Raw genomic sequence first — 26,927 nt, 5'->3', positions numbered from 1 at the left:
TAGTGTTTTGTCCTTGGCAGTTTTCAATACATTGCAGAGGAAACATTTTTATTGGCGACAAAATATCTTACTGTTAGGTACAAAGCCACACTTTGGCAAGTTGTTGTAAACGCCTCTAGGTGACCTCATCAGCTAATTGTAATTTAGGGAAGGAATACGGAGGTTGAATAACCACAAACTCCCCAAAGTATAAATCTAAGAAATAAGTTGAATATCGAAGTTGGTTTTCAAATGAACATTTGATGAACCTGAACTGAGAAAACCTAAGGCAAAGACAGCATGTATGAGTCAGAAATCTTACCCGGTGATGCTGTAAGAGCCATCATCCCATAGAAAGAAAATGGCCCTGCTTCAAACTTCATCCCCTCTTTTCCTGCTTCTACTTCCACTTTCCCCTGTGACAGTAGGAGCGAGGGATGTGTTAAAGCCATAAAAACTAAAAATCATACAACATGTTTCTATTGCTAGTCAACCCTCAACTGGCCTAGAAGACTATGCTAAGACCATATTCAGAGATATTCAGAGACTGTGTCAGTTTGTTGTATACCAATCACTGTAGGTGCACGAGTGTGGCTATTAAATCAGACATCTTGTTTTAACAGGAATGGCCTGCGCTATAATCATAGCATGTGTAATTTTTTAGTATGTGTGTTAGTGGTATGTGCATAATTTCTGTGCTGTAAACATTTTTTTTACAAAGTAATCTATTAGTGGGTGATGGACATACAAACTTGCTTGGTCCTTTACTGTCTACCTCAGTGAGTCCACACACCTGCAGAACGAGGATGAAATAATCCACGGGCTTGTTCCTGTGGAAGAGGTAGTGCTCTGGTGCCCGCTTGTTCTTCTCATCATATTTCAGCTCCTGGATGACATTTGGGTGCTTCAACAAGCGCAGCAGAATCTTTTCTGACATTTGCATTGGTGCAAATGGCTCAACCTCTGAGGAGACAGAGAGAGAAGAGAGAGAGAGGTACGTTGTGAGGAATATGAAATATATAGTAAGTTGTAGCCTAGCAGATGCTCGTAGCATTTTGATGCTTGTATGAATAATTAACGCTGGACACATATAAAACAAGTGTAGTCATGTACTGGCCAACAGTCATTTTTTTATTAATGAATACTTCATATTTCAAACCATGCAGGAACCTGTTGTAGTGGCATGTACAACCATTTTTGGCAGAATCTCTACAGAATTTAAAACTTATTTGAGTTTAAATACACTACACTACACTGCTAGTCAGCTTGTAAAAAAAAAATATAAAAAAAAAAACTACAAAAAAGCATATTTAGTACTCACATCATGTGACATAAATGAATGGGATGAACTAATTTAAAGCCTGTAATGTCAAAACAAACCTTAAAGGATCAGAAACAAATTATTCTCAACTTCTCCGCAGCGTTTTTTAAGTTTTGATGAAAATAACATTCAAGTGCATATATGGGCTTGATTAAGTCTGTCTGCTGACGCCAAAATATATTAAAGTGAAGTTATGAGATTTGAGGACCAGCAGGACAATAAATGGGAGGTTACAAACTACAAAACTACTTTGGCTCAGTCATCTTTTTATTGATACCCTTATATTTAAAAATCCGAACTCACAGTTTTCACTATTGAAACGATGGTGAAAACAGCAGCAATGTGAACACAGAACAGCTTTGACTGGTTTGCTGGATCCAGACTGGCCAAATTTTAACTCTTTCATTGTGCACACTTACACTTTGTGTGTGTGTGTGTGTGTGTGTGTGTGTGTGTGTGTGTGTGTGTGTGTGTGTGTATATATATATATATATATATATATATATATATATATATATACATGAATTATGTAGTTGCATATGCACACAATTGTGTTACCACACATAAATATTTGTATATACTTATATATTGTTGGTTTTGCAGATGTTACTAGAAACCTAACCCTATATACATGGCATCAGATGCTTAGATGTTTTTGTATTGTTGCTGAAAAAAGAAAGAAAGAAAAGAATATTGTCTGATGATGGCTTTCATTATCGTGGTTTTCCAGTTTACTAAAAGGTTAAACATTTATTTCATCTTTTATTTTTCAAGCTTTAAAATTGTGGCTTGGCAACTTATGGGCTACGGCTCTGCAGCTAGGTGAATTCTGTGACAGGTGCCTCAGGGTCTTTGGCAGATTGATGTCACCCTCTGCTCCATGTAACAGCATAACGTCACCTACTGTACTAACCAATATCCTCCTTTATAGTATCTGCAAGACTTTGACAGCCACCTGTTGACCAATATTCTAAGTTGTAGTCCTACTTCAAACTGAGTAAACTAACATAAAACCAGTACAAAATAATTTAAAATTTTAATGATGTATGTCGACCATGACTTTTCTGCTTCAACCACCCAGTGGTCAATCCACTCAGCTCCATCATCTTAGTGGATGTGATATGTCTCAGCTGGCTGCTGAGACATATCACATCTCACAGGACCTAAACTCCCTAATAGCCTGTAGAGGAACCTAATCAATGCTTAGCTGCTAGGTCAAAGTTCTAAAGCAAATCCTACTGCAGTGAGGAACAGTCAACTTCTTCTGCTGTAGTAGTATTTGAATATTTTACTGCCTCATCGGAAGTGCATTCCCAAGGGAAAGTGGGGGAAATATTTCAAATTTTACACTAAGTATGTCGACTTGTGTGAGAACTCTGATCCCAGGCCAAAAATGCTGGACGTGATGTCACAGAGGAATGAGTGTAAGCAAACAGGGTGTTGTTTTTAAAGCTGCGAGCTAAGATCTAAACATGTAACCTTCAGTGCATGACATGCATCTGTGCGCAGCCTGTGCAGACATCCCGTGCCGCGCTCCCGAGAGGCCTTCTACCTCTTCAGAAACACACGCATACCAACACGCTTGTTGTAAGTCCTCACACAACTAATTCTCTCTCTCTCTCTCTCACATACACACAACAGATACTCATTCTATACACATATTCACTCCTCCCTGCACCCACTTGTCCAAAACCCAAAGCTCATATGGGCACATGCACACACAAACAGCTCACATACACACACTTTCCCCACAGTGAGGGGCTGAGGGCACACTGGGGGAAGTCAAGCAGCAATGCAGCCCACTTGCCTGTTGCTAGGAAACGCAGGGTAGCCAGCAGAAGCTGAGGTGATATTTTAACCTTCATTTCATTGTCGGAAGGCTTGAAGGCCGAGAAATCTTGCTTCCTTTCCCGATGGGTGATTTTTTTCTTCGTCTTGTTGTCAGCTGAGGAGGGATAATGAAAAGTCAGGCGTAAGACATCAACTGAAACTTCTTCTGTAGCAGAAAAAGGTCAGATCCATGCCACTTCAGAGATACTGAGTTAGCTGTCCTGGGTTGCAGGAAGACTAAACTTGTTATCCACTAGAAACATAGCAATGGTGACCATCCTATAACTAAAGAGGGGCTATAGGGGCTACATTGTTAGCCTACCACATTCTTAGCATTGCTTAAAGCCATATGGTTTAAGGCAACAAGGACTGACATGTCTGTAGGTCTTTATCACCTAAGGAGTATAAGTACAGCTCATGATGTGACAGGAAATAGGGTTCACAGCGTTGAAATGTAAGAAACAAAACATATTGTGACTGGACAAAATTATTGATTCCTTCTAAATTTATTTTATTAAAAACTGTTTTAGAATAAAGGCTCTGGAGGGAAAAGACAAATTCCATAAAAAAAATCTTCTTTGGAATAGAACATAAGTATTTAGTTGGAAGAATATTCTAAAAGCCTCTTATGTGGTCAAATATCCCAAATGAAACATCATCACACATCCTACATTTCTGAAGTAAGAACATTTTTATATAAATAAAATTATCTACATGATGATCTAAAATTATCACTTGTTTCCCCTCCCCTACAGAGATTTTTATTGTCTTTAGGTTCTTGTGTGTGTTTTGGCTCAGTCTCACATCATCAGTGTTTTGTTTTAAAGTTACAAAAATTGACTGTACCTCTCTGGAACAACACAGTAGATAGACAAAGTTAGTCATCACCAGGGAGGCATTTAACAGCTAGAGAAACAGATATTTTCCCAGGAATGGGTGAAGAGCAGGCCAGAGACATTTGTCAGATATCCCGAAACACTACTAAGAAAGGCTAAAAATACAGATTAGCTTTTTGCTGGGTTATTGTTGGGGTGATTCAAGATTTTCAGCTCCTCTATGCTATATTTTTAGTATGTTAATTAGATTGTTTTAACAGAGTTTAAAGCTAAGACATGGATTTTAAACCAGTGCTGAGAGTGACATGCTGATGACGCTTGAGCATTGAAAGGGAAACCTACTGTACAAGTCAGTCTCGTCCAGGATCTCTGACTTGATGATTTCTTCAATAACATCCTCCAGGGTGACGATACCCAGAACCTCGTAGAACGGGTCTCCCTCACCCTCATTGTTCACCCTCTGAACTATGGCTAGGTGGGATTTTCCTAGCAGCACATAGACACAGACACACAAACACAAGGTATAAAGTTTGGATCATATAATAATAAAGAGAGTTCAATATAGGTCAGGCAGTGATAGGGGTAAAAGAGAACAAACAGGCTGAGATACACATGGCTGTTTTACCTGTGATGTATCTATCTGACGTGAATCACAATTAAATACTTGATATGGCACAGTATTTTGTACTCGGAAATACTGTAGGACCAGTAAATCACTCATATCAGATAACGTTGTGGCTAACGGTGAGGCTGCAGTACGCTTAATGCAGTGTGACAACCAAAATCACAAACGTGGCAGGTGAGACAAAGTGATCTAAACGTGTAGCTTTTCTTTCTACATGTCAGGTATATCACCAGGGAAACAGGACAGTGGTTCAAGTGACCAAGTGTTAACAGTGTCAGCAGAAACTCAAGCAGTTGGAGACACAGGCAGACTGACAGTTATTAAGTCCTAAATTTCATCACATGAAACCCTTAGGCCTCCCTCCCTCCACATCTGTGTTCCCAGGACCCTCCTGTGTGCTGTCCTATCTGAAAAAAAGAAACAAACTGCCATCTATGCAGAGAATACTGTCAAACAAAATGCTAAACAAATTCTTTGCCTTTTCTCAGCTTGTGATCATTTAAAAGGAATTTTCCAGAGGCCCAAGCTAATATTAGTCCCTGCAAAATGAAGTTTCCATTCCGCCCTGGTGATATTCTCACTGAGCAAAGGCACAGACCGGGTGAAGCCTCGACTGTGTGATCAGATTGTCTCAGAAGGGGCTGTTTGCATGCAGATACACCTCTGTGTAAATAATAGAATACATCAGTGTACTTGTGCGTACTTATACGTGTCAGACTTAATGGTTGTAAAGCTGCGTTAGCATGTGTGTTTTTTTTTTTTTTGGAGAACACAGGTACATCACTGAGTACTAAACTGCTCAGATGCTGTTTCAGCTAACGTAGGCTGCGTTGATGCAGACAAGCGCAGGCTGAAAGGATTTCTGGGCCGATCACCAAGAGGTTTTATTGAACTGCAGCTCACTGCTGCCTCGCAGCACTGTGACAGCACATTGATGTGGATCTTGAGCCTGATTGTGAGAATGTTTTGAGCACTAAATTCAGAAATAATGCTTTCAATAAATATAGTCTGTTTATACCTAATGGACTGGCAGAGTCCAAGCCTCAAATCTAGCATTAATAATTTAAAAAAAGCAATGCACTAATACCACGATTCCCCAAACAACACAGGGTATTCAAGCCTTTTTTTCTTTTTGAAGCAATCAGGCCCGAGAAGTTCTTGAGCAAGCACTTACTCCAAACTGCTCTGGGAAGAATGGCAAATGGCGAGGCTAGCACTGCCCAGCCCAGTGGATCAGATAAATGCTCACTTCCTTCACTTTAATGGCATCCACGCCAATCATATCATGTTCATAAACACAGCATCCAAATTAAGGTTTCTAGGCAAACCTTCACGCAACTTGCTTTTTATGGCTTTAGTTTAGGCTGTAGATTTACATTAATGCTTTTACACCTTCCTCCGACTTCCCCTTATTCAAATATTTCTAGCTTAAAGACGCCTCCAGATGACATCACCCGGAGGAGTTTTCATCATTAGGAGTTAAGATGATGTCATCTGGAGGAGCAATGGCTAAGCATGTTGATCTTTTAATATAGGGAATTCAGAGGGAAGTTGTATGGCATTCAGTTGGATCTACGACTCAAACTACAACCAAAATAAGCAAGTTTAAAATCAGTGAAGCCTTTTAATGTCACCTTAAAAGAATTAAAGGAACATGATTTTTTTATTTTTTATTAGTATTGCAGCCAAAACCAAAATATGGGGCATGTTCCTTATGGGGCAACTGTGGCGCAGGAAGTTAGAGCAGTTCTCCACCAATCTTGCAGTTGTTGGTTCAGTCGCAAAGTGTCCTTGAGCAAGACACTGACTCACTGGGTCTTAGTTGCTTAGGTGAGTGTTGGCCAGCTGCATAGTAGTTTCCCCCTCAGTGTGTGATTGTGAGTGCAAATGGGTGAATGAGAAGCAGTGTAAAGTACTTTGAGTACCAATAGGCAGAAAAGCGCTGTAAGTGCAGATCATTTATAACCTGTTTTATTTACATTTTATTATTATTTTAACTAATACTTAACTACTCTTTATATGTTAAAAGCAGCATGACTTTTATTTTAAACAATATCTTAGCCCTGTGAAATATTTCTTCTATATTTGAGAGGGCCCTAACAAATGGATATAAAATAATAAAGTGTGGGTTTTCAGCACACTGCAGAATGGAAAAGAAATAAATAGAAACTTTACTGTGCAGCATAATGTACTTCAACAATACTACAACTGACCAAGGACTCAACAATCAATAGTTAAATCAACATCTCTGACATAGGCAACACAAGGAGACAGCACTGTAATCGTTATCTTTTGAGATATAGGACTGAATATAGTTTAAAACCTGTTTTTGTTAATGTGACTGTCCTATTTATGTGGGAAAGACGGCTTAGACTTCATCAGATGAAGACGGACAACCAATCGCAATGTGTCAACACCTCGCTTTTCTGACACAAAACAGGGGCTGAGCTCCGACCTTTATGTAAGCTGACTGATAAGAGGTAGAGGACACCACTGAAATCACACAATCTGCTGTACTCTATTCAAACACACACGCACACACACACACAGTCACATGTTTGACAAGTTAAACTAATCACATTGGGATGTTTGACCACATCAACAACACCTCCATCACCTGCTTCAACAGAGGTCACCTGGAGTTGACGTATTGTAAGGCCACATAGATCACTAGTTTATAGCTTCAATGACTGGAAAGACGTTCAGTCCCAACAACAGAGGCAGCTGGTTTTACAGTATTCATTTTTGGGTTTGTCCCATGGGCTGCAATGTAAGGACACGGAAGAGTTTGTCATACTAGTTTCATCCAAAATTAAATTCTTCAACTATCGGGTTGACTGCCACCTTTGCACCCAGTGAGTTTGAGTTTGAAAATCCACTGACATTTCATGTGGTGTCCCCAGCCTTAACAAGTCAAACCCCTTGCTGCTGTGAAATATACATCTTATGCATGGATTTGCATTCATGACTACCAGTAGATACATTTTTAGTTAAAACTAAGAGACTTGCTCCTGTTCCCAAAGGGCTGAATTCAAGGCCACAGAATCAGGGTCAAATTTGACATATTGCCCAGTGGTGGTATTCCACACAAAAATCATTTTTCTTTTAGAGAATCATTGGAAATTGGGCAATGCCTAGAAATTCTTTCTTTTTTATGATCAAAAATTAATTCATCCGGCCAATATTGTTTAAAAATACGAGGGGGATGTTGAATTATTATATTTTATACCGATTTAACCCCATAATGTATCTATTGCTAAACTGTAGATTGGTGATTAACTGATCTTTCCTCTAGCATATATTCAATTATCCTCTGCAATATCTCCAAGTCTTCCTGGTGGCTTGTCCAAACATACATGTTTCTTAATGCAAGAATCTTTGCTTTTCCCAAAGCGTACCGATAGTAGCATTTAGCTAAGTGAAGCCTTACAGAATGGCTTAAGTTGCCAAACCCTTGTTCACCCATGGCATGACTAATAGTATGAGCAATTTATTCTCTAGGGCCCGTAAATGACTGCACAAAATGTAACTATCAGCTAAAGAGTGGAGCATATTAAACTGTAGTGCATATTGTGATATTAAGTGAGTGAAGCTATCAATTTAGTTGAGAATGACACAATAAAACTGCACTATGGAGCTCAGAAACCTTTCATGGCCATGAATGGATAAATATAATAATTAAGTGCTTTTGATTGAAGCATCCATCAAAAGCAGCATCAAATCCGCAAAATTTAAATTCTCCAAAATCAGTGGCCCTTATAAGCACCATGTCTGCTTTTCTAAAATGATAGTGTGAGGTGTATCTGTTATGTAAATATCTAAAAGTTGCAGATTTATATCAGTACTGTATCCGTATAAATGCCTCTTTTTCTTTTTTGTTCTGAAATCTATTTCTGTCCCTCTCACTGTTATACATACACACACTCGGCTTTCACACAGTAGCTCCATTCCAAATCGTTTTGTCTCGCTGTCCCACAAGATGAGTGCATACTTTCAATTTTCCCACAAAGACAAAATACTGCACAAGCGACAGAAAAAAATTCAGCTTCTGTCTTCCATAAATATATTATGAGACAATGACAGACTATTCATAGCTGTTTAGCTGCTGTTATGGCAGTGGGTTTTTCTGAGGGGGAGTGGAGGTAGAGTAGGGAGGTTGACCCTTTGGACCCTCTGGAGCCTGGAACTTGGCAGTGGGCCTTGGGGAGAGTGTGTCCTTGTGAAGACCAGTCGTCTGGGGTCCTATAAGCCACCACTGCAGCTTGACATCTGGGGCTGTCTAGCTGAGCTGAGGCTGAATGCATGCTGGGTAGTCCAGCACAAAGGCACACTGCACACATCAGGGTCATAGGTCAATTCACTTTCAATTTTATCCATTAGGGCAGCATGTTTTTATGCTCAAAAACTTCAATGCTTAGTCATTAAAAAGTTCTTGTATGACATTTCTAAAACCTTTCTAAGGAAGGTGGTTGTGTCATTAGTCCCGTAAATAACGTAAAAGACACTCGAATATACATATAGGATTATTTTGTTGCTAGGGGAAACAACAACACATTTATTCAGTTAATGTGTTTCTATGTTTCATTAAATCATATTCTGTAAAACAATGAACATGTACAGCAACAGATCTGCAGTGTTTTATGTTATGTTTTATGCTTATGTTTTATTTATTAATATAGTTTTTGATGGTATCATTATTAAATAATAAACATTTTCTTAGACTTTCAAATTAAAAGCACCAGGAAGCTCTGAGAGGCTATATGCACAGTAGTTCTCTAACATAGCAAGACTTTACTGTAGTGATACATGTGCTTGCTACAGGTATGTTTACCACCTTTCAAAACTCTGTAGCCACTTGGTCATAAACCAAGGTATAGGACAAACTCACCTGATATAAATATGACCTGATGGCAGCACTAGATGAAATGTTATAGAATAATTAAACTTAATAAAATTCCTGTTACAGCAAAAAAAAAAAAAAGTTTTCTAGAATTAATTTTATATGGAAGATTTTGAAATTCTGAAACATCCAATGGACAGACTGACAGACCAACTAATTATATTAGTATAATCCTTCAAACACCACCATGATAACTTTAAATTATTAAAGCTTCCCCAAAAACCCTCAATAAAAACGTATGTGACTTAAATGTTGACTGATGTTATAAGAGAGAGAATTGTGGAGAAAACAAAAAGATCATACACCTGTAAGCTGATAGTTGTATACCTTTTTTTTTTTTGCAAGGGTTTAATGGCACCTGACATGATAATTATGGCCATAATCTCTTTTAGTGCTAATATCTGAAGAAGGACAACGAATGGAAATGCCCATTGGCCTAATTTGCATTTCCTTTGCCAAGTTTTTGTCTGCCAAACTTGGAGGAAAACATAATTAATGCTAAATACAACCCTCCTACTTAGATGTGTGGATACATACGCGCTCCGAAGGTACAAACTGATTTGACATATGGAACATAATTGTTGCAGGAGACTGGGGATAAAAAAATATTAAGTGATAATTTAATTAATTACTTTTAATGAGTACTATGCAGAAGTTTCTCTTTTCACAATAATCAATACAGCAAAGGATACAACAATTAAAACATCTTTCTATCTTACCCAGTAATTCTACAGAGGACAAAAGTGCAAATGCAAAGCATTCCAACTGTCGGATTTTGCACGGGGCAAAACCAATAATTCATCTATCTTTCTATCTATCCATAGTCCAAAGCCAAGCCTGAGAACCACCACTCAGGCCTTCAGAGACTGTGTGCTCTTTTCCACCATTCCCAGCTTATTTATGGAATGCAGCTTGTCATATTTTTCCATAGCGCAATTTTCCCCTATAAATAGGCACGTAAGGCTTGGAGAGCTTGGGTGGGAGTATGAGGGGTCAGTATCTGTTGTAGACACTCATCATTGCTCCCCTCTATGTCTTGCTTTCTTCCTATTTTCCAAATATTTTAGCACTGACAAATATAGTGCAAAATTAGGGTGATGGGAAACCATTGGAAACTCTTTTTTCTAAATCCACCTCCAGTTAAAATAAAGAACAGATTTTCCAGCCGTTCTAACTTAATTTTCCATTGACTTGGAGAACAACTTTACACTAGTTATTTACAGCATCTTCTCTAGATGTCTTAATAGACATAGATGTCAGACTGTCTAATAGGCATTCTGTGTTTTGGTCTGCATTATCTGGAGACAAGTGGAATGTGTGTGTGTCTGTCTGTATATTTGTGTGTATAACTGTCTGTATTTCCTCCACAAGTACTGCAGATAAAACAGATAAATGAAATTCCTGGTAAGACATTCATAATGTTAATATAAATAATGAAACAAATTAACCCTAAACCTCATTTAAAGACACCTTCTGTTCCACTGAGACAAATTATGATATTTTTTTTTTATTGAAGCTTTATGGTCTGTTACGACTTAACTGGCACCTGGGAATACAGAGTTTGTAAAGAAAAGTACTGAAGTACTTCTGAAGTACTTGTTAAAAAAGTGTAGCTGATATTCAACGATCCTAATGCTAATACTAGCTGGTTTAAACACTGTAACATTGTAACACATGACCACTGTAACATGCTTCTACAAGTGGGAAGTATACAAATTAATTTCACTTTTTATATTTCCCTTTTCAATTTATACTAAATCAACTAAATCACCATTGCTGAGATTTAGGAGGTGTGCATGTCCCCTGTGTATCTCTGTGACTGACTTCTTGTGAAACTCTTCTCTGTACAAGTATGTCTTTGAAGAACTGTTGTTGGCATCTCTAAAAACTCGTTTGAAGAACAAGGACATTTTGGGAGTAGCTACACAGTGGAAGCACCTTATCATTTAAAATAACTTATAAAGGGTGTATTTTATACACATACAAATGTCTATGTGTGTAAAACCTTCCACATTCGTGTGTAAAAGGTGGATCCCACCTTCAGCGGTGGCGCAAATTGTCTGCTGATGTCTGCAAATTTCATGGAACAACAGGATTCAAAGTAAGTGTATGTTTAAGGTCTGGAAAATAGAAGTAAAATATTTGCATAAGTTTGCATCCGAAGGTTTTTGGAATGCTAATATTCCTCCACTTAGAAACAAAGGAGCCTGTCATTCCTGTACTTGTTATCACCTTGTTAGATTATTCAGATTAACTTCAGTGCAGAGAAGTTAAGTCTGCTTGCAGGTCCAAACCGTCATTAAGGGGCCTTAGTCACAAGATCACTCTCTTGCTGCTAACCAGTGGTGTCTCACTACACACACATAGAGTCCAGTCACATACACACACAGGCACACTGCTGGAATGACATTGTTGTTCATTCAGAGAAACAGTTTGCTGTCGTAGCTGGCTGCGTTTGTTGTTGAAAGGTCCCCTGGGTGGAGATTCCTTAGGGCCTCAGTCATAAGAAGAGGCATCAATGGGAAGCCAGTGGGGATAAATGAATGGGCCTGTGGTCAGGTGCTGCTCTGTTATGTGAGTGTTGCAACTGCTGAACGGTGAGCACATCACAAAAAGATGACAAGGACTGGGGTTGTTGTAAACGAGCAAAAACAAATGAAGGTAGAATTATTCTCATTTTAAGTCAGATTGATTTTTCATTTCTGCATCAAAAATGATGTTTTTATATGTTACAAAAATGTCAGCAGCTTTGTCAAAAATGTCAAACAAGCAGCTAAAATTCAATGTGTTCAATTATTTGCATAATTTCCACATAGTGGCTGCTGTTCGGCAAAGGTTATACAGTCTTGCCTTATTTCACATACTCTTATCTCATTTTAGAATGAATAAACTATTTCTGTAAATACAAATATATTTTTGAAGTCCTAATCATGTTTCCCTGTAATAATTGTTATGGTAATCCTTAATACCTACCATAAGCATTAAAAAATTTCCCATATTATTATCTTTTTAATCTACATTTCAATAAAACATTAAAATGTTTTGATGCTAAGTGTGCAGGACTTTTTGGCCACTAGCCGACCTCTCACATCAATTACCTGTAACTGCACTTCCAAGCTCAATGCCTAATGTCAGACATTATCTCAACCACTTATTCTTTTCACGGTCACGTTGGATTGTGCTTAATCCTTTTCAAGCCTATACAGTAAAGTGTGATACTGTAAAAGAAGTAATGAATTACTGACATGATTAAAACTGAAAGAACACATCTACCTTTTAAAATGACTGAGGAGGAGTGCACAGCCACAGACCCACGTAATTCCATGTCATACAGCTCCCTCACTACTGCACCTAAATCATTTGATGCACTCTTTACTGAACACTCAAAAGAACAAGCTAATTAAATACATGGAAACTAGCATTTTTGGCATAAAGTACGCAGAGCTTTAAAACTCATAATTAATACCTCAATAAAAACAATTAGCCAGGGAGAAATCCTTAAAGCTAGAATGAGCTAAGTGCTCAGCGAAAAAGCTCTCTTGCTTTGTGCCATAAGCTTTAAGAATGTGGGTTGTTGGGGAAAACATGGCACCTGCAAGAACTCCCTGCATCCTTTTTGTTATTGCTACTTATCCACATGATCAAGTTGCTACAAATAATAGTTACTTTCCATCCATCCATTACATATGTGCCCAATTCAAAAGCTGGATGTCACTCACAGTTTAAATGATGACTTAGTTAACGTATTTCAAAGGGTATAGGTGGCCCTAGACTTAATGGTGTGAAAATGATTTTAGATTTCACCTTTAGTAACTGTGGCTTCAAGGCATGTTAGTCATATTTTAACTTTTTAACCAAGCAGCATAAATAGTAGTTAACCTGCTGAGTAAAAGATCTATAATATTATTTTGAAAATCAACACAGACATACAGACCTGTATACTTATGATTAATCATGATTATGACCAGTATGTGTTTTGTTTGTCCAGCTAAGTTAGCATTAATTAAAATACTGGAACTGCACAGTGGAAACATTTGAACAGCCTTGAGCAAAGAGTGTCAATCAACACCACATGGTGTTCTTGGAAATGATCTGAAACAATTATTTTTAAACAATTCAGGTCTTGACCCTGTAATGCTCAATGGCCATAAACACTTTCTCTCAACATTAAGTCCCTACTGATTACTAATTAACCGTTACTCATGAAAGCACATGCTGAAAATCCATCCTGAGAATACAACTGCTGCTGTGTTCTAGTGGTTTTAAAACAATGATATCAATACTTAAAGTACAAGCACTGACTGGAATCAGGAAACCAAGACTTAAACTCCCTAAAATAGTACAGTGATAAGCCACAACATTGTTACCATCTGGCGGCTTTAATGTTGTGTTAGACAAGTGTAACCATGGGGAAATTTAAATGCTGGCCATGATTGACAGGTGTCAGAGCACACATTGCTTGCTACCACTCACAGTTTGTTGCTTATAGGTCAGTGTAATGTATGGACCAGTTGGACTAAACCAGTGTTAATCCCCCTGTCAACCACAACATTAACACTATTGTGGCTGCTCAGTGTACGTGAGCACTAGCACAGCAAATTTATCATCTGAAATATCTGGAGTAATAATTCAAGCTGGATCTATTCTTCCACCTGTGGATGGGATTAACAGTTCGTTTAGTTTTGGAAGAAATCAGAGACACCACAAAGAGCGTGAGAACCAAGAAAAATTACTGTCCGAAAAATGTTTTCAATCCAGTTTATTTATGTCTATAGATTTGATGCAAAAATATTAAAATAAAATCCAACTGTGAACTCCAGCTTGCTTTTCCGCATTTCAACTTAACACACCTTATCCGTGTCACATGCCAGAAAATAGTTGTGATTGTGGCATTATTCTCAAGTGGTGTAAAAAGACTTTTTGGAATTTATTTTATTGTAATACTAATTAGTGAGCCATAGTTTTATGCAGGGCAGCACAGTGGTGGAGTGGTCAGTGCTGCAACCTCACAGCTAAAAGGTCCCCAATTTGAGACCCCCTGCTGGCTGTGGCCTTTCTGTGTGAAGTTGTTCTCCCTGTGCCAGTGTGGGCTTTGTTTCAGTACTCCAGTTTCTCCCACAGACCAACAACATGCATGTTTAGGTTACTGGTGACTCTAAACTGCCCATAGGAGTAATTGTGAGTGTCTGTGTATGTCTCTCTATTTTAGCCCTGTGACAGACTGGAGACCTGTCCCGGCGTGTGCCCCACCTCTCACCCAATGACAGCTAGGAGAGACACTAGCTGTACAGGATGAACAGTTAAAGATAATGGATGGATGGATGGATAGTTTTATACATTCCCCTCTTAAAGTTATGAAACATCAAGGCCAACTCATTGTTTTTTGCTATAACTGAGGACATCAGTTTATTATCAAAACATGATCCCCAGTTCCTCCTGTCCCTGTGCTAAAATGGACAAGGCCATGACATTTACCGTAAGGTGCCTGTGTGTTTATTGCACTTTTAAGTGGCTATGTCTAAAATTATTTAAATATATTTCCTGGTAGTTACATCTAGATAAATTAATAGGAAATAGCACGTTCTTTCTTTTCATTAAAAAATAAAACTTTTAGTTGCATATTTGGTTGCATATTCCCTATCTGCAATAACAGCACTGACACATCAGTATTAGATCTAATCAATATATCTTTATTAACAGGCTTTGTACCGGCTTTTATGGTTGCTATAACTAAACGTCTACTTAAAAAAACTAGTCATCGTCTTGGAATTTTAGCCAACTACAGACCACTCCCCTTTATTTATTTCTAAAATTGTTAAAAATCTATTGCAAAGCAAAAATGTGAGTACCTGCACATATAATATTTGTTTTAAGATTTCCAGTCAAGATTTAGAGCATCATGGGACTGTAACAAGTCACCAAAGACTTCATCTAAGCTTTCGACAACAGACTTAACTCTGTAGTTGTTCTATTAGACATTAATGCTGCATCTGATACTACTGATCAACAATATTTTATTACAAAGACATGAACATGTCATCGGGCTCAAAGGTGTATGGACTGTGCTGTGTGTTTTGCCAATGGACACTCTGGAGTCCTTCCAATTCCTGGCCACCACAAGGACCTCCAAGACATCAGCTTTCTTTAAAAAAAAGGTACAGCAGAAGATATTATATTTTCTAAGAAGGCTTAACCTGGAAAACTCAGTAATGCTGAACTTTTACATTGCAATCATTGAGTACATTCTGACCTGGTCCATCTCCGTCTGCTTGCTTTCCTCCACTGCCAAGGATAAGAGAAGAATGCAGCACATCATTTGCTCAGCTGAGAAAGTGACTGGCTGCAATCTACCATCACTGCTGGTGCTTCAATACTTCCTAATTTAATACTACTTCAATAATTGCCACTTACATTGAAAATAAATTCAGGGCTATGCAAACCTAACCCTAAACCTAACATCATCAGAAGAAAAATATCAAGATCGATGAAATTGACAAATGTAAAAAATTTCTGATGAAGCAACACTTTTACTAGCTGATTTTGCGAAATATATTTTGCTGGAAACATTCTTTGTTTTACACTTTTGGCTGTTTAAAAAAAGCGGGGGATGCAAATGTTTGCACCAAACTGCATAAGAATTTTCAATTAGAAGTAGTGATAAACTTTGGTGAGCAAGAGAGACGTAAAAGTGGTAAACTAATGCTGCTTTGTTTACAGTTTATACATCTGTGGTCCTTCGTCATCCACTTTGCATTCCTGGCACATAATGTACAGTGTATATGCTAGTTGGTCACTGGCTGTAGTCTTTGCAGTGTGTTCAAGTGCTACTTGTCAGCCCAGGCACAGAGAGTTGACACACATTACAGTAGTGCCCATATAACCCCACCTCCTCTCACTCACAGTGCTGTCTTGACTGTCTTTATCAATGTTAGTGTTGCCAACTTAGTAGATCTCTGATCAGATTTAGAAAACTGAAGATCCCTTTTAAAACTGACGTTTTTGTTTAGTGACAAATCTATCAACATAGTTAACGATTTCATTTGCTAAGTTGACATGTTTCTCTATAGCAACACTTAGTCGAACCAGCTGCCTAAAGAAGCATAAACAAGCTTTAAAGAACATTGTTTGTCTGAATAAACTATTTCTCTCTTGCTTTTGATAAAACTAAAGTTAAGTTGACAATTTTTTTTTCCATATCTACACTTTGTGTGGGTTTATTGCAATGTTTAAACTCTTGCTATTCAAAAAACTTCAGTCAATACCAGTTTACATTTCTTTTTTTTTTTTTAATTTATATGTCTGAGAAATATCATACACCAGTGTTTCAGCTGATAATAAAATACTTTGCCTATGATCAGAAGTAAATTAACTTTAAAAATTGATTTAGCTGTGAGGTGTCAGCACTAACCACACCTCCACCATGCTGCCTAAGATGCCACATGTTTCAAAAACATTAAACAGTAATATTATCGAGAAACACAGGAGAGTCAAGCTGTATTTGAACAAAGTTAAGTGTGGTGCCAATGTCAATGAAAGTAAGAAACTGAACAGGGCCCTAGCAGAGTATATATATATATGTTTCCTTATTATATTTTCACAAAAATCTAAACTTTTATGACCTGAATATTGTGTCAAAGCTCCCCCTTGATATTGAAAATTGTATTGAACAGTTAGAAATCATTCCTAGTGGGTAGTGATTCCTTCACCCCTGGTTTTTAGAGATTGTTGACTGTTGTTTTTGGGTTGTTCTTCACAGCTCTCACAACACTTCTGTGTGTAGCCTTTTTTGTCAAAATCCAAGGCTAAAACCAAGACTAGTCATTAAGAGCTATTTGTTGTTTGAACATTCAATCTCACAGGACACACCAGGGTAAAAAGGAACACTTGTCAGTAGCTGTGGTTCCATGGATAATATTCCTTCAATCAGACATTATTTAATTAATTATTCTGATTAGCGATTTCAACTCTTCAGGAATGCTGATTTGATCAGTCTTTTACAGTACGTCATTGAAGCATTTGTACAGAATATAACTTGTCTGGCTTTTAAAGGTAATTCAATAGAAGAAGACAACGATAAAGGCCCATTGTGACATGGGAATAATATTTGTTTTCTGCTGGTCTTTCTCATTAAGCAGCAATCTCATAAGCACATAATCATTTTTAAAAAGGAGGACAGTAAGGAGTAGAAGGAACCTTTAGACATTATCAAGACTGAAAAAGAAACTCCTCATGTTAAGTAATTTACATTTGCCTTTAGTCCAAAAAGAGTAATGTAAACACAGCCTGTAAGATGTTTCAATATATTTGCTGCCTTATTTATTTGGGCAAATAAATAAAATGGTGGTATTTTTTAAATGTAAATACTAGAAAATTACATCTGTGATTCTTTATTTTGTATCTTTTATTCTTAAACTAAAATGCCTTTAGTGTACAGCAAAAGAAATGGGCTTGACTTTCCAATACTTTTGGATGGAGACTGTATGAACTGCCTAACAGGATTTATGTGAATGTAGGAGAAGCATGACCCGACACTTCTAAGTGAAGGTGTGCATTTTAGAAAGTTAACAAGTGACTAACATGTTTGCAGTGTGAAGTTATTTTAATTTGGAAAATGAAAGCAGCAAAATAACCTCTTGTAATACCTGCAATGTCAGTGTAGGTATTACAAGAGGGCACAAAATGGTCACATGTGCTTTTGAGAATGAAACTTCATGGCCCATTGGCTTTTGCTAATAAATGCTTACAGGTGACCGGTGCCAATTTCTCAGAAACAAACACAGTGGTGTGAGAATTTTCCAAATGTTCCCAAAAATGACTTTAATTGGTTTTCGGCAGACTTCTAAAATCTATAAACTTTCATTAATAATTAATCGTCATGAATCCTCTAAGAGTAAGTCTTAGTGCTCAATACATTTTGTTGTTTTATTTATTATTAAAGTGTTTTACATGGCCAGCTGAAATTAAGCACTACCACTGCTGAAGGCTGAGAAAACTAGGGTCCATCAGCTGATGTAGAAAGCGCTGGTGTCTTTTGGGCCTGTGAAGGGCCCGTCTTGGGCTTTTCCTTCTGCCAGTAAATGGAGAGACGGACAGTGTGCCCGGTGTTATCAATGAAGCCAGCCTCTTGGCTCTTGAAAAAGTGCAGCTTGGAAGGCATCCATGGCAGGGCATTAGGCCTGGAGGTTTGTGTCGTTTGTAATTTATAACACTGAGGGAAATGGGCAAGAGGACAATATGGAGAGAAGAGGGAGAGAGGGAATGCAGGAGGAGGGGGATGGGACTTGCTGCACAAGCAAGTGGCTCTGCTTCCCTGAGTGTCCTGCACAGACCCTGGTTACTAGGCTGACCAAGCTGGAGGGCTTTCTGTCTCTCTGTGAGGCACAGCCTGAATGGGTCTTATTTTTCTTTTTGCTCCAGTCACAGTTAGATAGAAACTGCATATGCAGTCGATATAGACTAGATTTAGTCATGTACATACATGTAAGTACAATCCGTGGAGTAAAATGAGTGTTGGATTTAAAAAATAAATGATATAGAGAAAGCTCTATAGTTTACAGAGTGTGATGTGGCTGATTTTTATAGAAATATTATCTCTTATATTTACAGAAAGATTTACAAATTAACTAATTTTAGCCTCTAACAAGACATAATTGTGGTCACCACAACACAATGATCCCCATAATCACTGTTCTCCTCGTAATCATCATACAGCCACACTAATAGCAGCTATTTCCCTTCAAGAATGACATCATGCACATCATGCACAACACCCAAACTTACCATGATATTATCTTGAAGACATAACTATAGACAAAATAAGCATGTTTATGAGGTTTTCTTCTCACCAAAGGCAAAACTGAAGAAACCTTATTGCATCTTCTTTAGAGATTTATTGCTAAATGAGCTTCTTTTAGTAGTCTCGCCTTGATGACATGGCTCATAAAGTCCTTGGTTTTGTGGCTTCTTGCTTTAGGGGTTTTGATCTTAACAGTGCTGATACAATGATCTTGAATATCTTTCACTGCATAAACTGGATGTCTATTCAGAGTTATGAGATATTTTCTTTTCAATTCATCATTGCTTTGGTCATTACAATCAACAGTGTGAAAATTTACAGGTCTCTCACAAGGCCTGACACCCCAAAACTAACAGCTTATTCTGTAATACTATCAACATACAAAACCCAAAGCTGCTCTTCTGGTATTTATGTGGTTTTAATTTATAATTTAAATTCGCGTTCTTTTAGGTAATCAATTTCAGGCCATTTTACCCGAATATGATATTTTCAGTCTGTTTTACATACATCATCCTTCACCTACTAAAGTAACAGGTCACCTATCGTGTCAATTATAAAGTCTAAATACTCTCATTGGTTTGTCATTGGCAGGTCCAGTGTGATCACTGTTTTGGGAAACAGCTTGATAAAAGGGACGTGGGGGTGGTTGCATTCTCGATTGCATAATAACAAATTTTGCTCAGTAGTGCATGGCTACAGATCCTAGGCAACATGTGCTGGAAGCACACTCAGCTCCTTAACTACATCCACAACACAAATCTACCAAAGCCTTTTTTTCAGAAACAGGCATCGTCATAGAACACCAGAAATGAGTTACTAATGAGTTTACAGTAAAGTTATTTAGAATAAAAGATGCAAACTGACATGCATAAGAAATTAAGTATCCTTTTACAGGAGTGTATTCCTCTTAGTTATACGGTAATAACACTATATGTTTTACAGCAAGTGCTTCAGACTTCTCCTAATAATTTCCTTGGTACAATATGGGACTTATGCTTATGACAGCCCACTGTCCCCCCATAATACACAGGCTTTGAATACATCCCTGTAACATACAAATCAATCACACATTTGTGAGGGAAAGACCACAGAGGTTTAGATCAAATGAAATCTACACTCTTGCTTTCCGAATACGTTATCTTCGAGGCAACGTGGGTCTTTCTGAGATTTGGGATTTTCTTTCAGACATTACCACATTCTATTATCTTTTACACTTTTTCCTGATTGCAGAGATTTGCCAAGTGTGGCGAATTTGGGGGCTAAAGCATTTTCCAAGTAATGACAAATATAGCATTCTGACAGAGATGTTTGATAATTTTTAAATTTAGAATAAGCTACACTGAACGGTATAACAGAAACCCTGCAGACAGACCCTTCCAGTGTTTTTGAGTTAAATTAGTAGTATGGGAAAGTATATGTAAAAAGTCTTAAGTCATAAGTCATAAGTCATAATGCCAGATCAGACAGGCTTTGGGAACACACTGCAGCCAGATTCCCACTCCTCAACTATAATACTAATCAGGTCTTAAAAGCCTACTCCATGTTGTACCAGAATCTGAAGAATGTAGGCCAATTCAAAAGCCACCGTTTCAACACAACAATCTCAGGAGTTCAATTTTGACAATTTCTAAATCCCCAAAAGTCAATCACATACTCATTTACAGATATTTTACATTCCAGTTCAATTTTACTTTTGAATATGTGTAATCAACTACATATTACAACACAGGCTGATTGTTTATAAAAAACATACTCCAAAAATTCACTATGATTCACATAGGCATCCTGTCTTCAAACTGACTCATATTTACACGATTAACTAAATATTTCCTCTCCTGGTACTGTGATCTCAAGGTCTTCTCCCTGACTTGGCACTACTGCTTGCTTTGTACCTCACTTGTCACTTTGGACAACAGTGTCTGCAAAATGTACAAATGTAAAAGTAATGTATACAAATAAAACAACCTTCACAAAAGTCTAACCCGAACAATAAATAAAATGTTCACTTTAAATATAACAAAAGCATCAGGAATAATCTAACCATATTATTCTTATTTATACAGTGTTTTTAGTGAAATAGCCATGTGCTCTAAATGGCACATAGACACAGTTAGCAACTAAATGGAAACACAGTTGTGTGTTACATGGCATAACACATTCTAATGTTGCTAAATGCTTGCTGGATATGTAAACATGAACTTACTCACTGCTACAACTTTAAAGGCTGCTATCCGAAACATAAAACACTGCAGTTTTAATCTCACCATCATAATTTTTAAGGTGTCCTAGTAACAAATACATTATCATGTACTATAAGCCTGACTGGGATAAAAAGACCAAAATATACTAAAGAAACAATTCTCTGCAAACTATGCCAATTCATTTACTAAATCTAAACTGTTTATTAGATTAAGTAAATAATTCATGATTTTTATAATTTGTAAAAGCTAAATTTCTCAGATTGGTTGGAAGAGCGAGCCTCGCTCCAAATCTTTTAGAAGCCAATATTTCTGCACAGCTACCCATGCTATTTATAATGCCAGGGTTAAGGCGGGCACACACTTAACAAGTGAATGTGATTTGATCCTGACAGCTGGTCAGACCTACAGTAGTTGGTCCTGGGCAGTGCCATTCCTGCCTATTTTGTGCTGACAGTCAGCAGAAAAAAATGTTAAGTGTATGCTGTGGCCAAAGATTCCAGTCTTTATTCCTAATAACCAATCTCTGCCAGTTGTTCTCACAAAGGTTTTTTTAAACCTTTAATATTTATGACTGGTATTGGCGACCGATGACGTCACAACTGAGACAGACCTACAGTAACTTCAGCTTTACCTGAATGTAGCATTGTTATTATGTTATTTACCTAAATTTCCCTTTGTAGGCTCTAGTGTCTGCGTAGTCCTCACCATTACATCCATGACTTTGCTGCTTTTTTTCATCTTTTGTTTTTTACGCAGAAGTTATTACGTCCAGTTAGCTCTTGAGGGATTTGAGGGTGTGCCTATCTCCACAACATCCAGTCATTCCCAACTAAGTCTTCAGTGCCTCCTATAAATGATCAGAGACCAGAAATCTGTGATTTATTTTTCATTATTTATGTTTATGTGTGAACTGGTCAGTTTTCAGATGTGTGAAGGAGGCTTCAACTTCAAACCTCAACCAATTAGAATAAGTTCAGTACCTCATTTTTAGCTATAACAATATTCAAAAGTTTCATACTGTAGCTTCAGTGATTCTGAATAGGTTTCATTTAGTGCATTTGAAAACTAAAACGCTTAGTTATAATATACACCTGGTAATTTTATGAACATGTAAAAGTTATTTAAAAAGTAAACTTTTTATAGCTCATTTTAATTACTCATTTTAAGTTAACACCCTGTGTCAGGAAGTTCGCATGTTATACAGTACTGTTTGCAACATGTACATGTCAAATTCATGTAGTTCATTGTCAAAATGACATTCCCTACAAAAGAAAATCTAATACAAATGCTGTCCCCTGTAAACACAAAGCATAGAGAAATGCAGACAACCTTTGATTCGAGGTAATTACTTCTGATAAAGTGAGTTGCTTGCAGGAGAAGTCTTGCTGAGTTCAAAGGGGTGTCCCTCATCAGGAAACATTAAGTGTTCTTACCAACATGATGCCATTTAATCCCAACACTTGTTGCAGCGTTAGCACCAAGAGTTACCAGGCAAACACTCCAGCAGGCTTTCTAGATATTTGCTATGATACACCCCACACAAACACCCACAAAGAATAAAACCATTTTCCAAAAACATAAAACTGCAGTCAGTATTTCAAAAAGACCAACAGAGGAAAAAAACTGAGTTTCAAAGCACAGAACAAAGAGGCCGTGGAGTCTGTTGAATCTGAATTAAGCATAGATTGGCCTATATTGCAGCAATTGGGGAACTAGTTCACGACGTGCCAGGCCCCATGTAGGCTCTTTTACACTGCGGATGTTGCTCTGAAACGGTGAGGCATATATACACCCTGGGCTATGTGACACTACTGCAGGAGCATAATTTTCGACATTTTATGGGGGGAATTATATTTTGCTGGTATTCAGATGAGTGAGAAAGACTGTTAACACTCCTCTTATCACTGATGAGCAGTGGAGTAAGAATATCAATGTACACACACACAGTTCAACAGTTAGAGATAAGAACTGACTGTATTGGTTTGTGTGTCTGTTTTAGTACGACAGGAAGATAACTGGGAGCAAGGTTTTGCTTCTGCCCAGTCAAGTCTGGACTCTCAGAGTGGCAAGTGACCTGCCTTCCCCATGATCACTCAGCAGGGGGTGAAGAAAAATACCTATTTATAATGTAATTTAAGCTCTCATACAGTAGATTTCTTTCTTCTCTCATAATGTCCCTAAGTGAGTAACTTTCACTTTCAGAACTAATACACATATTTTGAAGTCAGAATGGCCACTATATTCCTGTTTATGACTCAGCTACTTGGTTTGGTCCCAAATGGCACACAATGACCCACTCATTAACCAGTAAACCTGCAGCTTGACAAGCAGCCCCTGGATGACAGTAATTGTTGCAATCACAGAGAGAGGGCAATTATTGAAGAGGTCAGAAATTTCCAGAAGGCTGTCTGCCTGGATTAAAAAGCTCCTGCATGAATCTGACTGAAACCCCTGACCTAGGGCCTGGGTCAGGCTGGGTAAAGCATAGTCTTGGGTACACAATAGGGATCAAGATTTGACTTTTACACAGGTTGTTCTTCTTTGACCTTTTTTATCACAACATTTAATGTAATTTCATAGTAGACTGTGAAACTTAATGAATGGAAGAATGAGTATTATAGTGTATTGTGTAAAGTTGAGGATGTGAGCCTAAACAAATGTGATAAAATCACAATTGTGTAAAGAAACCACTTTGTCAGTAAGTTCAGATCCAATACAATGCAAGCCCAACTACTCCAACACAGTCTTAAATAGGAGCGGCATGTTGTGGGTTTTCGTTTTTTGTAGCAGACTTCAGACGACTATGCAGCTCTGCAAGCGGCATCAAATTAATTAACAATGACTTACAATACAAAGCACTTTGAACCGAGTGTATGCTATGAACAGAGCCAGATTGACGGAAACCTTTGACCCCACAGCCCTCCCTACAACATTTGCTTATGACTTCCATGAGACGCTTAAGGCGAATTCCCCCTGGCACAAAGCCAGCCACAGAAACCTTCTCCCTCGGCCACTTCACACCAACACTAGACCTACATGGTGAAATATGCTAGAAAAATAATACAAATTTGTTATACATTGGTCTTTTAGTGGCAGGTAAAATTCACAAAATAGCGCTAACCTGAGTGAACACGTAGCGTACCCGAGCACACCAATTAAACTACCAGTTAATTTTTACTTTTAGTCAGTGATGTTCTTTCCACAGGTTTTATATGCAGCTCATCCATGTGACATTGCATAATTTATGAGTCAGGTTTTGTATTCAGCAACTATCAGCCAGGGTTACGTGATTTTCAAAAATCAGTATTAAGGTAATCATAAGAAATGATGTTAACATAGAACCGTATGTAGTGTACAGTATGCCATATGACACAGCTTTTGGGTACTTTACATAAAAGAAAAACTAAATTTCCACTTAAGCTTAATGTTAGAGATTTAATACACACAAACTTTGTGTGTGCACAAAGCTGGACAGCTGACAACATCAGACATATGACTGACTTTATCTTGTATTGGTACCTACAACCCTGACCCCTAACCACCTGAGGCTAGTACACACGTTTCAAACAGACCACAAGATGCAAAGCGAGGATTGTTTCTCGAAAATGATTTTGTGAAAGAGATTAATTGTAAATCTAATGAATAGTACTACTATGTATTTTAGAACATGATTCCAAATAGTATATTTTTGTTCCACTAAGTTAGACAATAGAATTCTGCATCATGACATTTTATAATTTCAGTATCATGATTTTGTTACAGTATGTATATTATTATAACTTAAGAGGCAGAGTAGGTTTTTTTATTGTCAAAAGCATATGATCAGTGGGTACAGAAGCATACTGTGATCAGTCACTGATTTTGCATTGGCTCAACCAAAGCTTTCAACAACTAACATTTATTCCAAGATCCTGTTTGTCACTGAATTACAGCTGCAGCTAATAGTTATCCACGAATCTACCAATCATGCATACAATTAAATTGCTACATTTTTGTCAGTAAAAAGTCAGAAAATAATGAAATATGCATACTGTATTAACAGCATGAAGTTGCTTGTTTTTCCAGTAATATTATGTTTACATACACATAAACACAGTTACATGCACAACTACAAAACCATTGCAGCACTTACAGAACACGAGATGTCCATGAGACGTCCCAATCAACTACAACATGAACGAAATATTTAATAAAATGTATTCAGTATGCTGTAAAATAATTTTTATAATTCAACAGATTTCCAGTGTAACACTTCTGCTGTTAAACTTACGTTACGTAGTAGGCGAAGGTGATGAAAACAAACAACCCCCCCCACTAGTGTATTATGTAATGCTAATTTGGCATAGAGAGCTTCACCTAATTTCTGGTAATGGAGCTCAGTGATTTGTTCTACCCCCCCCCCCCCCCCCCCCCCCCCCCCCCCCCCCCCCCCCCCCTCTCAATTAATCCTCTTAAAGTAAAGTGAAGTGAATATTCTAATGAACACGCAATGCACCAATTGTGTTTCAAATGTGTAATTCATTCATATTAAACACCGGTAAATGAGCAGCTGAAGAAATGTGCCTGTGTATCTAAGCCAGAACGACAGAAGAGACTTGCACAAAAGTACAAACACTGCCAGGAATAACTCAGTCAGAGGCACTGACAAAGGATGGCTATGCAAAACATCAGGTAAACCACAGGTGCGGTAAACTGTCTCATGCACATACACACGCACAAACAACACACGGAGTGGGGGCTCAAGGGTGTTAAAGGTTGTAATTCATTATCCACACAACTACATTCCAGGTTTGGACAAAAGGAGTTATCACTACCATCACATCAGGAGCAGGCACGAGAGTGGTAAAGAGGGATTTAAGCAGGTTCTCAAACAAGATGCCCCCACCTGATAACCTTAGCACTGCCGCTGCACCATTCCCACATGGTCTAATGCTTTTACAAATCTGAGAGCGGGGGGGAGAGAGGAAAAGAGTAAAAAAAAAAAAAAAAAAGAAAAAACATGAATGGGTGATTGAAGATCAAGGTACGAGGAGAAAGGCATAAAAGAGAGCAGAAAGAGAGACTATGTGAATGTTAACACTGAATGGAAGAAACAGAGAAAGATAGTGACTCCTTCTCCTCCTCACAGGAAGTGACCAATGCACCTTGATACTCAATGTAGCTGCTTTCAGTGCTTTGTGAGAGCAGGCCCTGATAAGATGTGCCAAAACAACTCCATCCTTCTTCTCTTTTTTTCCCCCTGGAATTTATTGTAAAACCTTGAAGGAAACCGGATTTTTAGTTAGTTTTAGTCATGTTGGATTTACTCACACAGTGTACTGATGTATTCGATGAAGACTGAAGGGAAAAGCTGTGGCTCCTACTATTATAGTACCTTACATGTGCTATTACATAACTCACCTGTGTGTAGTTGCTATTCCAAGGGGGGAGGGTGGACAG

General features: G+C 37.9%; 1 protein-coding gene across 5 annotated transcripts in view; it reads right to left on the bottom strand.

Moving 5' to 3' along the window:
* Positions 1-26,927, bottom strand: part of cnnm2b (cyclin and CBS domain divalent metal cation transport mediator 2b) — a 36,967-nt gene that overhangs the window by 8,155 nt on the left and 1,885 nt on the right. For 2 of the 5 annotated variants that reach the window (XM_067498031.1, XM_067498030.1), the window contains exons 2-5: positions 4,309-4,452; positions 3,108-3,245; positions 728-942; positions 302-395 (exon numbers count right to left, since the gene is read on the bottom strand). In XM_067498031.1, coding sequence (XP_067354132.1) covers positions 302-395; positions 728-942; positions 3,108-3,245; positions 4,309-4,452 — 591 coding nt within the window. Of the gene's footprint in view, positions 1-301; positions 396-727; positions 943-3,107; positions 3,246-4,308; positions 4,453-25,910; positions 26,432-26,468; positions 26,747-26,927 lie in introns of those variants that run through there. The other 3 variants (XM_067498033.1, XM_067498035.1, XM_067498034.1) reach the window with 3 other exon arrangements.

This window comes from Channa argus, chromosome 3, assembly GCF_033026475.1.
Source record: "Channa argus isolate prfri chromosome 3, Channa argus male v1.0, whole genome shotgun sequence".
NCBI classification, from domain to species: domain Eukaryota; kingdom Metazoa; phylum Chordata; class Actinopteri; order Anabantiformes; family Channidae; genus Channa; species Channa argus.
This window is presented reverse-complemented; position numbering and strand designations above follow the sequence as displayed.